Source organism: Dysidea avara, chromosome 6 (genome assembly GCF_963678975.1).
Source record: "Dysidea avara chromosome 6, odDysAvar1.4, whole genome shotgun sequence".
NCBI classification, from domain to species: domain Eukaryota; kingdom Metazoa; phylum Porifera; class Demospongiae; order Dictyoceratida; family Dysideidae; genus Dysidea; species Dysidea avara.
This window is the reverse complement of record NC_089277.1, coordinates 17,145,021-17,158,319: the sequence shown is the minus strand read 5'-3', so window position 1 is coordinate 17,158,319 and position 13,299 is coordinate 17,145,021. Positions and strand designations below refer to the sequence as shown.

At 37.5% G+C, this 13,299-nt stretch overlaps 1 protein-coding gene across 1 annotated transcript; it reads left to right on the top strand.

Annotated features, from left to right (window-relative positions):
• Positions 1-7,095: 7,095 nt before the first annotated feature.
• Positions 7,096-8,429, top strand: LOC136258381 (uncharacterized). Its single transcript, XM_066051689.1, has 2 exons — positions 7,096-7,157; positions 7,208-8,429. The coding sequence occupies exon 2, from the start codon at positions 7,218-7,220 to the stop codon at positions 8,427-8,429; it is 1,212 nt and encodes a 403-aa protein (XP_065907761.1). The 5' UTR covers positions 7,096-7,157; positions 7,208-7,217.
• Positions 8,430-13,299: the final 4,870 nt, after the last annotated feature.

Here is a 13,299-nt window from a genome sequence, read left to right as displayed (position 1 = left end):
ATGGTTTGCCCTATTATGGAGTACGCTCCCAAAGTTTGGGACCAACACACATATGTTAACATTAATTGGTTAGAAGCCATACAGAGATCTGCCACAAGAATATGTTATAAAGATTCTCCAGTGTTTCCACAATGTTAACTGATCTTGATGTTGTCTTGGTTTCTCTCTGCTCCGAACAACCATTCAATGCATTCAAGGTGCACGATCATCCATTGGTACTTACACCATAGGGCTCCACCACCAATGGATTTAGTGCAAGTGGAGTCCCACTTGTCTGAGTAACATGCTTACAGCATTACTCTACCTTCTTTATTGTCTTTTTCAGTTGTCTAGCATGTGCCATTCTTTGTGCCATCTGGGGGTGGTAGGCAAGGGCAGTCCATCAAGCCCGGGTTAGACCTTTATTTGATGGGTGTGGTAACGAACCTATTGCAAACGGGATCCCAGTTGCAGATATCTAGCTAGTATGCCTCTTATACTAGCACTAGTACTGAAGCACTTCTGAAATCCGGCTCTGAACTGATTCTGTGGCATCTAAATTTGCAGCTGAAAGAAAGTGTTGATATGGAAAATCATTGCCTCTATGTGATTTCGTTGGATGAAGAAGAAAAAGACAAGCAGCCTGATTGAAGATAAAAGAAAAGACAAGGCACAGAGGGATAGGCCTATACTCATCGGAACCCGAGAAGGCACATCCCACTGGTGAGTTTGTTATTGTGGCATAAAATCAAGATTGCATAAAATGGTGGCCGTGTGCAGCTTCATTTAGCCTCTAGCCTTAATTGTGACTGTGATGAGTCAGCCCGGGTCAATCAGTCTAAAATTCAAGTTTATAAAAAGGCAAGTTATATAGTGCTGGCAGTCACATGCTTTTAAAAAACTTAGACAAAAAAACCTAAGAAAGCGAAAAAAAAAGTCTCAGCAGGGGCTTGAACCCGGGCATCCATACTCATAAGCAATGCTCGTAACCATTATACTACCGGTGCTGCAGCTACTCAGCTACCTTAGTTTCTACCTTATAAACATCCAACTGAAGTGACTTCTATATATAACAAGAGTGAAGAAGAAACCAAAGCTGAACCCTAGCCTATCCCTAATGTTAAGGAACTACTTTTCGCATCCCCTAAAGTTGAATGCTCGGAGCAACCTACCAGATACGTGTCCTAAAGTCAAATGCCCGGGGCATATTGGACGCGTACCAACTCTAGCTCACCTAGAGGCAACTGGTTTGTTTGATAGTCCAGCAAATGATGGACTTCTGCCGGTAAAATAGCCATTCACGTTCGTAACTGGTGCCGGTACTATATCCACTTTGTTTTTAAAATTCTATAACCGACCATCTGTAAGTGTTTTGCTATAATTAATGCTGTGTTATATATTATAATTATGGACTAGTACTTATCCGTAAAGGTGATTTTTATCTCGTAATATGTCTCTAGGATGATTGTTAAATGCGGAATTTTGGGCCACACACAAAATTTTTGGAGGGATTCCTACTTAAATGGTACTACTGTACTGTTTGATATATTTAGACACAGACGGTCACAGTGGCAGTAGACCCCCAGCATGCTTCGAATGCAGGAAGCACACCATAATGTAATCTGCATCATGCCATATAAAGTCTGCTTTTCTTCTAAAAAACATCCTATACTCATCTAGCTACGGCCCTGAACTATTCATGGAAAAGTCATGGCATACTTCTCTAGTAGTGAAACTACTTAATACTGATATCATAATTGTATAGCTGCCTGTAATGTTGCTACATGTATTTTTGTGGCTATTTTTTTATTGCAATGATGCATACTAGAGCATAGATGACAAATTATAAGATTCACTAAATCTGCATGATAGTGTATGAAGATAATTTGCATGTCTATAAAGTTAGTATATGCTACGTATATCATCCTAAGACATTTGGTAGATGGGTCCACTCAGGGGTGGAACCAGGGGGTGTTCAAAAGGTTCCATGCAACCCCCCCCCCATGTCTGACAGACTGTTGTGTGAAGACAATTATGTGGTTTTATGTTCCATGATGGTGCAAGAAAACAATCACTCTAATAGCTATGACCAGAGGTACCAAGACCTTTCTTGGGAGTGAGACTCTCCATCAAGATAAATGGTGGAGAATCCAATGCAGTACTAGCTTCAGCATGCAATTCAGTGAAAATTAACCAGCAAGAATTTCATGACATTGTGTGTAGTATGGTCTCCTTTCATCAAGCTGTCAAAAAGGGTGTGGCCCTCCAAAAAGGCCAGGGTGAAAAAAGAAATCAAAGGTAGCAGCCAAGGGCCTACTTTATTCCACGACTGGACTCGTGGACTGGGCTGGACTCGTGGACTGAGCTGGACTCGTGGACTGAGCTGGACTCGTGGACTGAGCTGGAAACAGCTTTTAAACAATAATCCAGGAATTATCCAGAAACCATCTCTACAATGTCGTAAGGCTGCAGCAAAAGCTATGCAAGTTCTTGGTTTGCTAAGAAGGTCCTTCAAACTTTTTTCTGTTGACTTGTTAACTTTTTTGTACAAAATGTATGTCAGACCTCACTTGGAGTATTGCATCCAGGTCTGGAGCCCTTACTTGGCGAAAGATATTGATCTCCTAGAGAAAGTACAGAGACGTGCCACCAAGTTATTACCTAGTTTATTTGATTTACCATACGAAACTCGTCTAGAGAGACTTGGTTTATATCCACTGTATTGTAGACGTCAAAGGGGAGATCTAATTGAGACCTACAAGATATTGAATGGTTACTATGACATCAACCCTATGCCTCATTTTTCACTTTGAGTAATACGGATACCACCAGAGGTCACCACCGTAAATTCTTTAAATTTCGATCTCAGCTGCTAGTGAGACATAATTTTTTCACCAACAGAGTAGTTAATTTGTGGAATTCTCTTCCAGCAGATGTTATTTCTGCACCAACCGTGGCATTATTTAAGAAGAATCTCCGTCGATAATTTATGGAGAACAAGAAGATATGGGCACTCTCAAAGGCCTGCGGCCTAGCTTGACAGTCTTGTACTGCCAAGCAATTTTTGTCCATTAATAATAATAATAATAATAATAATAATCCATCTCCATGTTTTGTGATATAGTGTCTGACTGTTTCCTTACTCAGTTGGTGTCTACTAGTACTCGCCGTGATAACATTTTAGATATTGTTTTAACAAATGTCCCCAGTAATGTTTTTTCAGTTGTTGTCTGTGATAATCTCCCTGGAACTGATCATGATGCTGTTAACTTTGTTATTGAAGTAGAAGTGAATGCTAAGAATATTCCACCTTGCTATTTGTATGACTATAGTAAGATTGACCAAGAGCACTTTGCTACAATTTTCTCACTTGTTCCATGGGACCTTATTGATTATGATGGTGATATTGAAGTTTCTTGGGCCATGTGGAAGGATCTTTTTCTTCCAGCAATTGATGAGTCTGTCCCTAAACTAAAGTGGAATTGTCGTAAGATAAAGCACTGGTTTAGTCAAGACACAATTTCTCTTATACATAAGAAACGAAAACTTTACAAAGCTATGAAATATTATTTGTAGGAAACTAACAGAAGTTCTGGAAAAATCAAATCGCTTAAGTGATGCACAGTTTGGTTTTCGTTCCCATCGTTTACGTAGTAGTGTACATTGTGTCTTCCTAGATTTTGCTAAGGCCTTTGACTCCGTGGCCCATGAGCATCTTCTTCTTAAACTACAGTTATTGGGTATTGATGGTAAGCTACTGCAATGGATACGCTCCTTTTTAACACACAGATGGCAACGTGTTGCTGTGAATGGTACTTATTCGGATTGGTTAAGTGTTAAATCAGGAGTTCCTCAAGGGTCTGTTTTAGGCCCCTTGTTGTTTTTTCTATATATTGACGATTTGCACAGTGTTGTCAAGCACTCTAAATTGAAACTCTACGCAGATGATGTCACCTTGTACAAAGAAATTAAGTGTGAATCTGACTGTAAATTGTTACAAGAGGACTTTGATTGCATTTGTGATTGGGCAGATAAGTGGCAACTTCGATTGAATGCATCCAAGTGTGACGCTTTTCTTATTTCAAATAAACGAAAGAAAATATCTTATGATTATTTCATAAACCGCTCTCTTCTATCCTGGAAATCCCTCTGTGAAATATTTGGGAGTTTTCTTTCAATCGAATTTGTCATGGTCACACCACTGCAAGTACGTTGCAGCCAAAGCCAGCAAGTCCTTGAATTTTCTTCGTCACACTTTATGGGGTGCTACAACTGAGGCCAAATCCATGGTCTATAAGTCTTTAGTGCGACCTTCACCAGAGTACGCTTGCACTGTATGGAATCCTCACACTGTTTCTGATAAGTCCACAGTGGAATCTGTCCAACGACGTGCTGCACGTTGGGCCTGTGGAAGTCGTTGGTCACCATTACATAAGTGTTGGAATAAATCTTCTAATGCTTGTTTACAAGAGTTACACTGGCCAACACTGTCATCTTGAAGGAATTATTTGAGCATGGCTATGCTTTATGACATCCTAAAAGGTAGGTACGATTCTTTGAAGCTATCAAATTACTGTAATTTCAATACATCTTGTACCTGAGCGCATCCTCTCACTCTTGTTCCGCTAGTCTTCTATCAATTCTTATAGACATTCTTTCTTTGTGAACACTGTTTTCTTATGGAACACTCTATCATGTGATGTATTTGATCTCAGCTCATCTAAGTTTCGCCAAGCTGTGTATAATCTGTTTTGTTGTAATTAATTTATATGTGTATGTGTTCTTTCTTGTTTTTTTGTAGCTGTGTTTTCTCTGTATTTGTCCCCTCCGTTTTTGGTTTTGTATCTTCTAGGGAAACACCCTCGTACAGGCTCTGCCTTTTGGTGTCACCCTGTCTTTTTTGACAAATCAGATAAATAATAATAAAATAATAATAATCTCTTGCAACACTGGAGACACCACTATCGAGCTACAACTGCTGCTGCTGGCTCTTCCTTACAAGTCATGACACTAGTGCATGAACTAGAATACACTTACGATACATGTGTACTAGCAGTGATACAGCGTGATAAAGGCTATTCTTGTAACGTAGATGTTTTCCTTTGTTGCTTTAGCACTGGTGTTACAGCTGTCAGCTGTAGAAATGAGCCAGTAATTATTCTTAGCCTAATAGCTAGGCACCACCAGGCAAGGTGATGGGGCTATGCAAATAATTTGGCTCATCACTACAACCCCAACGCTATTGTTATGTACTGAAGCAACAAAGGAAAACATGTACGCTACAACAATAGCCTCTGTCACGCTTTATCACTGCGAGTACACGTGAATCGTAAGTGTATTCTAATTGATTAGTGCATGCGCTAGTGTCATACTTGTAAGGAAGAGCAGTACCAGCAGTTATAGCTCGATGGTGGTGTCTCCAGTGTTCCAAGAGATGGATAATTCCTGGATTATTGTTTAAAAGCTGTTTTCAGCTCAGTCCGCGAGTCCAGTCCGCGGAATAAAGTCTCGAATAAAGTAGGCCGCAGCCAAGAGATGATGCTACTACCAATCATCACACGTCATCAACCTTATACATAACTTAATCATCTTGGATCTGTGAGATGTCTAGTTACCTCACCCCCATCATGTCCACAGTTATATCTTGCAACTCAAGTGACCTTTCAAAGTTCCAGTACCACATCAAACACTTTTAAATATGCAACTCTTTTGAGTTGTTGTCTAAAAGGAATCAACTGCCACTCAGAGTTCTGACCACCATCAACTTTCAATATCTTCCATGGGGTATTAACCAACAGTCACTCTAATATGTCAGTCCCTCAAACCTGATTGTAATTGCATACGAATATATCACTCAAGTTTATATACACCAGTCAGTTCTACTAGAATTGTGTTATTGTATATGTGTAACTTCCCCCCTACCCCCCAGACACACACATGCACACTGTACTGCTGGGCGGGTTATGCTGCACTTTGCATGCATGCCCTATTGGTAGATTATCCCGTCAGTGATTTTACTTGGTTGCGTGTGCCCCTGGCCTGTATAGATGGCAATCAAGGTTGTCGGAGTAGGTGCGATCAGTGGGACCAGGACCTCACCACTTTTTGGCTGACATATAAATAAAACTTGCAAATTTCATGAAGCCAAAACTGTAGTGATGTAACACTAACACCCATGCGCACACGTGACTGTGCATACAAACTTTCGTGTAACGTACACGTAGTTAGTTGTGTTGTGTTGAGTTGTATATTTACTGTATGACTATTCTTTGATTCACATGATATCAAGAATATCACATTGGCAATGAGGTAAAATGGCAACACATGGAGGAATGGATCAATTCTCAGGAGAAGTGCTGCAGACCAGGAGAGCTACATAGAGAGACTTGAGAACTATTTTGTCAAAACTAAAAGAAATGTACAAGCAGTGCTTAGCATTTATTCAAAGGCAAGAATTGATACAAACAACACTTATCTAACTGGTCTGTTACCCAGAACAGCTTCATGTCCACGCTATCTGTATTAAGTGCCTCTAAAATGATTACTGTTTCATTAAGCTTTGGCTTTATTTCTCTTTGCATGAAACATTCCTACAGTTTATCTCTGAACTCAAATGGTAAGGTTTTAACAGTTGTAGATCAGTTATCCTCAAAACTGGACACCTAGATATCACCTTGCACACAAAATTGCCTCCAGATAGCATTTCAAAATGTGTGAGGGAGCATGCATGCCCCCAGACAGCCAGACCACTCCAGACTTATAAGTCTGGCTGTCTCCAGCAGCAGTAGGACTGAGCATTACCACTTTCAGTTTTACTCTGATGCCCCTGAGAGGTGAAAAGGGTAACCTACCCTGTACCCCTTTCTCTGGATTTGCCACTGACATTTTGGTTGATCACTGTGACACTATATCATCAATAGTATGTTAATAAATTATAATGAATGGCTCTAATATGTGTTGTAGAGTTAAAAGTGAGCGGGGGAAGAGCATGTACGTGCTCCCATCTGTTTTCACCCTTAATACTCATTAAATTGCGAATCTCCCATTTTATTGTTATATAGTTATTCTGTCAGCAATACAGTGTTTTATGGTGCAAATATTATTTATTTTCATTTCTGACAGGAATTGAGGGTATAGAAATAATGAAGAAAATCTCTATAAAGAATTTGATTTCAATGGTGATAGTGTGTGTCTTCATGTTTTCTATCTATTCATATACGCTTACTAGTCGTCCACCAATGAGAGCTGCACTTTGCCTTAGCTACTGGGAGCAGCAAACAAATGCTTTACTAAACATGTGGTCATTTCAGAAGTGGGCAAACCAGTCTGGAAATTTAAATGTTGTCGAACCATTTGCTGTGAATTCTGTACTTGGATTTCCCAGTGAGGTATTATATAACCTTGATTTTTCAAATGCACTACATTTTAGAGATTACTTTGACTTAGAGCACTGGACTGAAGAGACAGCTAAATATGGTATTCCACCTCTGGTATCGTGGGACATGTTTATTGGGCATGCAAGTAGGAAAGTTGTGGTGGTTATCCTGGTATATGAGGTACCTCCTGGAGGAGTATACATCAATGATGATCTAAAGAAACACAGAGAGTGTAATAATGAACTTAAAAGATTTAAGAGATCCACACAGTCCATTCTGGATCATTTTGACTTTAAGGTTATAAAAATTGTATGTTTTGCTTCTTATGCTACTAATGAAAGGCATCTCTATCCTACATTAGAGGAGTTCAACTCATATATAATTGACCATGATTATGATGATGTAACTTTATGGTTTTCATTTTGGCGTGGAGTGCAATTTGACAGAATAACAATAGACAATCAAATTATTCAGCGAGCATATGACGGTGAAGCTAACACTCTTGCTATGGCACGTACTAGCCTTAGAATAATTGAAGACAGCAAAAGGTATGTTAAAACAGTTTTGAAAGCTGATACAAATGGGTACACAGCAGTTGCATTTAGAACAACAAACAGAAAAACTGCAATGTTATCCCACGGGTATTCAAGAAATAAGATTTTGAAATATTTTTATAATTGTGCAAATAACATATCACATGTCCTTATTGAACTAGAGATGACATATAGCTGCTTGGCTATTGACTTAGGAAAGTTCGGTGACTTAACATCAGAGAAATATTTTGACTATGATAGTAACAACACATTTGATGGTAAAGGAACTAAAGTGTTTCAGACTGCATTGAATGCTGTGTATGGCAATAAAACAGTTGACAAGTACCACAATGACTTCATTACAGCAGCTAATGGTATTGAAGACAGTGGATATATTGGAGCAATGCAGAAAACTATTGCAGAGAATGCCAAATGTTTGGTTGTCATAGGTGGACATTCTTCCTTCCAAAGGAGCATGATACAGCATCACAAAGATAGATCTGATTGTGTCAAATACATTTGTTATGAAGAAAAACTGTAATTAGTGTATTTTGCATGCAATGTGTAACAGATCGTTCTAGTTTTGTAATGATTAGTAATATTCATAATTTATTTCTACAATTATGTGATGATTTCAAATCCCTTTGCAAAGGCCTAAATATTGGATGGTATAACATTTAGAAACTCTTAATTTGCTATGGCTTAATTCCTAGAGCTGTATGAGGATCTATATAGACTGTAGCTATAGTTTCCATGCCTTAGAGTACAATAGTACCCCAAATATAAATCAGATTATCACAGTAGCTGTATATAGCACAATGCAATGAGTATAGCTGAGAGAATGGCTCTGAAAACAGTGATACATTGGTGTGTGATCCATGCATTAAATCTGTACTAATACTAAACATGCAGTCAGTGTTGACATTTTCTGTAAGATCATGATACACTTGATTATACATAATTTGTCCAACCTCATCTGTTGAGCAAATTATTTTTTGAATGCATTAAAAGCCACACTAAAAGATTCATTCTTGTTACATGCTGCAATGATTCATACTAGCATAATTATATGACTTCAGTAATCAGGAAAAGGAATTCCCCAAAGGTTGTATTGAAATTGGGTACACATTTTATTATGTTCTTGTCCATCTTTTGTAGCTACCAATTCAGATCAGGTAGAAACAAATCGTCCTGTAGAGAGATCAGCTAGAAATAGGTCACCCTATAGACAGTTCAGCTGGAAACAAGTCACCCGTAGAGAGATCAGCTAGAAACAAACCACCTAGAGAGAATTCATAGCTACCAATTGTTGAATTAATAGTATTATATTTTATCGGTTTGCATAATTGGTTAGATTGTTAATGTAGTCCTACTTTGGTGGCAAGAACATGACAGGGAACTCTTGTTGTACTGAACTGAAGTACACTGAGACACCTTAAGCAAGATAGCACTCTAGTCCACATAAATTATATAATATAATTCTCTAAGTTTACAAAATGCTACACATAGATATTGGGTTTTTATTTGGTGTCTCACCTTGCGGGTATATATAGCTACTGGACTGATTTAGGTGGTTGTATAAAAGTTATATAGTTCCAGACTGTTGAAAGTACTAAACCACTTGACAATAGTACATACATTAATGGTCCACTCAATGTCAGAGTGTATGGTCAAGCTGTGCTATAACTAAACTATTATTTTAACATTAATTTTGTCTTTGTAGCTACATATATTGCAACTGCAGTGTGTTTAAGTACGTATGTCATAATTTGATTTCTTTCTGCAAATAATAGTGGCTTTAGCCAATTTTGCAAAGCCAAAAATCAACCACTATAGCAGTTGTATTATTGTAGGAATTAGGTACTACTGACATTGATGGCTGCAGTGAATTGGAGCCATCCACAAAGCTGCAATTGTAAATAAAACACAGTAAGGTCTGTTAAGGTTAGACGTGCAGTGCTACATAATTTGGAAACCCTAACAAGTGAAACTATATGTCTAACTCTAGCAGAATAATCACTGGTCAATGATAGATAATGTATTCCTCACATAGCTACAGTATGTTCCAATGCATGCATGTTCTGTCATCAATGACAATCCTTTGAATTCTGAACATTTGATTAGCGTATTTCAAGAAACTGGCTAGCATTACTGCTGCACATTTATGAATGTGTGATACAAACACTGAACTATGTGTACAAATATAACTGAGTACAGTGGCATGTCAAAGGTCACATAAAGTGTATTTAAGAATTAATGCCATTAGGCACTCATGTAATTCCCCGCATACAAATGAACCTCAAATTAGTCATAGGCCGTATAGATGGTAAATGCACCCTAAACTCTTGTGTGTATGTGCATGTATCCATGCATGTGTATGTAGTGTGTGTGTGTGCATGTACACTGTAATGAGTCATAATTTATGTGTAATGTATACATATGAAATATGCAAACTCACTGAGTGTATTTTCAGATTTGAAAGTCACATTACACAAATTACTAAAGCACACCCACCCTGAAACTTGAATTGGAACTAAAGAGCATTTTTCTGCCTGCATACTTGCATATGGTAGATGGCCTAATTTATTAGAATTACATTGTAGATTTGCCGGCCATTCTATATCACTATAGTAAACCATTACTAACATGTCCTGCAGCATTTCTGAGGATGGGAGTAGTGAAAACTTATTCCACTGCTCCATTCCTTTTTAGTAATGATCTAAAGATTCTCTGAATGCCATTAACTATAGCAAGACTTGATAAATCCAGCCATGAAAGGTGCAAAACTCGAAAATTTTCATGTCAGTCCAGTATCTATGGTCCAGTCCGGTATTGTTGCTATAATATACTCATGGGCACTTGCTTTTTCTCACCTGTATGATTATTGATTATTACATTTTAGAATTATTATCAAGTTTGTCAAAATGACAGGGTTATACTACAGGACAAGCTTTTAAACTACTTCCTATACATAGGCATAGAACATGAACATTAGTTAGCTAAATGCATGGATGGGGAGATGGCATATCAAAAACAAACTGAAACACAATAACTTTACAAAACAAAACATTAAAACAGACAAAGAAAATGGTGTAGAACTGAACGGAATAGACTTGACTTCTTAATGTGTAGAATTTCAATGGAATGGGCTGTTAACAAAAAAGGAGAAATGATACGAGTAAATTGTTGACGGAATTGCCAGTATAGACAGAGGATGAGATCTGGTTGTGGTTTTAGAGTAGCTTATAACGTTCATGAAAAGGTAACGAGTTTCTGTGGTATAGACTATCATGTACATGGCATATATAGAGAAATATTTGTGATGTTGCTTGATGATAGGCCAATTCAACTCTTGGGATGCAGTTATCAGATGGGTTTCTCTAGCAACGAGACAAGAGATTCCACCTGCTTTGGATGCCCAACAGGTTGTCTTACATAGTTTATACAGCTGCCTATGTATATTAATGACTATTTTAATATTGCAGTGCTGTAACAGTAGAGTTTCAACTCAAAATAGGATGGTCCTTTGTTTTGCTGTTTCTGCATGGAGAGTTTTTCACACAGACCCTTTCAGATAAAGGAAATAAATGCTAACTTATCATTGATTGGATTATTTGTAGCATTCGATACTGATTAGCATAATTTTAACACATGCAAATTTAATATCCAAAAACTGGTTATGAACTAAATCCCAAAATGGCTACTATGAAATAAGAAGACTCCTTCTTTCATAAAACAGTCAAGGACTAATTTATTCTGCCTATTGTTTTCAATATCAGTATTAACATGTACAGTACATTGTAAATTTAAATGGATACAAACGACCCAAATTTTTGGGTTGTTTTACCTGCAATTCAACGACTCATTTTTGGTAGTATTGAGTCTAATGGTTCAAAGAAGCACTTGTAGGCATGAGGCCATTATGCTCCAAAAATTGAGTGTTATGCTTTTGAGAAGTGCTCAAAAAACTACCTACAATGCTTTTGAGAATTGCCTATTATTCCCAAAACTATGCCACCATAATTGTCAAGTTCAGTTTAGTGCTGTATCAGGCCATTTTCATTGATGTTAAGCTTCCAATAGTCTTGAGTTCTTTAGCTGGTTGTTGTATTAGAGTATTTCATTTTAATGTCACTGCTTTATTAGAGTTAAATAATAGTCAGTGATGTTCTCTCAGAGTTTTTGACTGCTCTATTAGAGTATCTCGATTTGTTTACAGAATTATGCAATCTGTAGATTTTCCTACTGTTAAAGCTTTATAATCACCTCAAAATGCTAGCATAATTCCTGATTCCCTCACATACCTATTGTGCCCGAAATTATACTGGCATAATCGCCACATCCCTAAGTACTTGTTTCACAGCATAATTCATACACAAATACTAACTGTATTTATTCCGTCTATGTTTAGGTGTTGGAACTAATAGTCCAAATATTCTGCCTTGTCTCAAACAATAACAGACCACAGCCCTCAATAGTGCCGGAATAATGTTAGAGTCATTTATAGATTTGAGGTTCATTTCGTCTCGTTATAAGGAGTATTTTAAAATAGTTGTTCCAATACTGAATAAAGACGGGGCTAGAATATGTAGTATTGGAACACTATTTTTGCTGTGTTTATTTTAATAAACTTTGTAAGATATAGTCATATTACCCAGATGCTCTGTAGTGTAGTGCAGTCTCTTCTAACTAAGTGGTTGAAATAGTCTGGTAGACAACAGGATGAAGTTTGTAAAATGTCTATAGTTTATTTTGATGCATTTTTGGATTGTCCTGTACACCTAAAACAATATTCCACCTGCTGGACAGGCGTCAGCCTTGGGAATTTCACCAAAGTTTAAATATCTGCATAGCAACCATACAATTTTCACAAAATAGCTTCTGTGGGTTTCAGTTTTACCCAGAATTGTTTGATAACCTGACCATTTAACAAATCTGAGGTATTACCTGAATAATTAAATAGTCCCATAAACCCTTGAAGGCAGTATATGTATGTCTCAATAACTGTCATAGACCCTGCAGCACAAACTACACCCTGTCATACAGCAGGATGTATCTCAGTACTGCATGGAGTAATATATTTGCATTTTGCTACGTACTTGTATTATAAAGCCAATAAATTGCTTAATAGCTGCTTAAATTTTCAAAGTTATAGCACATTGGTAAATAAAGTTATGGCCTTATGGTCGATTAAAGTTCAAAAAGTAGGCAATATTTATGTGCTCACATGCCCTTTATTCACAGGCCCAGTCACATTTGCTCTCTTGACTTTCTTTAGTTTGCTTATTAAAAAATGTTTGTTTCAGCTTAAGCTATACTAAAATAGTTACCATTACTTTTAGACTTGAGAGAACACAGTTTTCTGGTAGGAAATTTAATTCCAGCCTTTTCCTGTTGAATGCTTCTAAAAT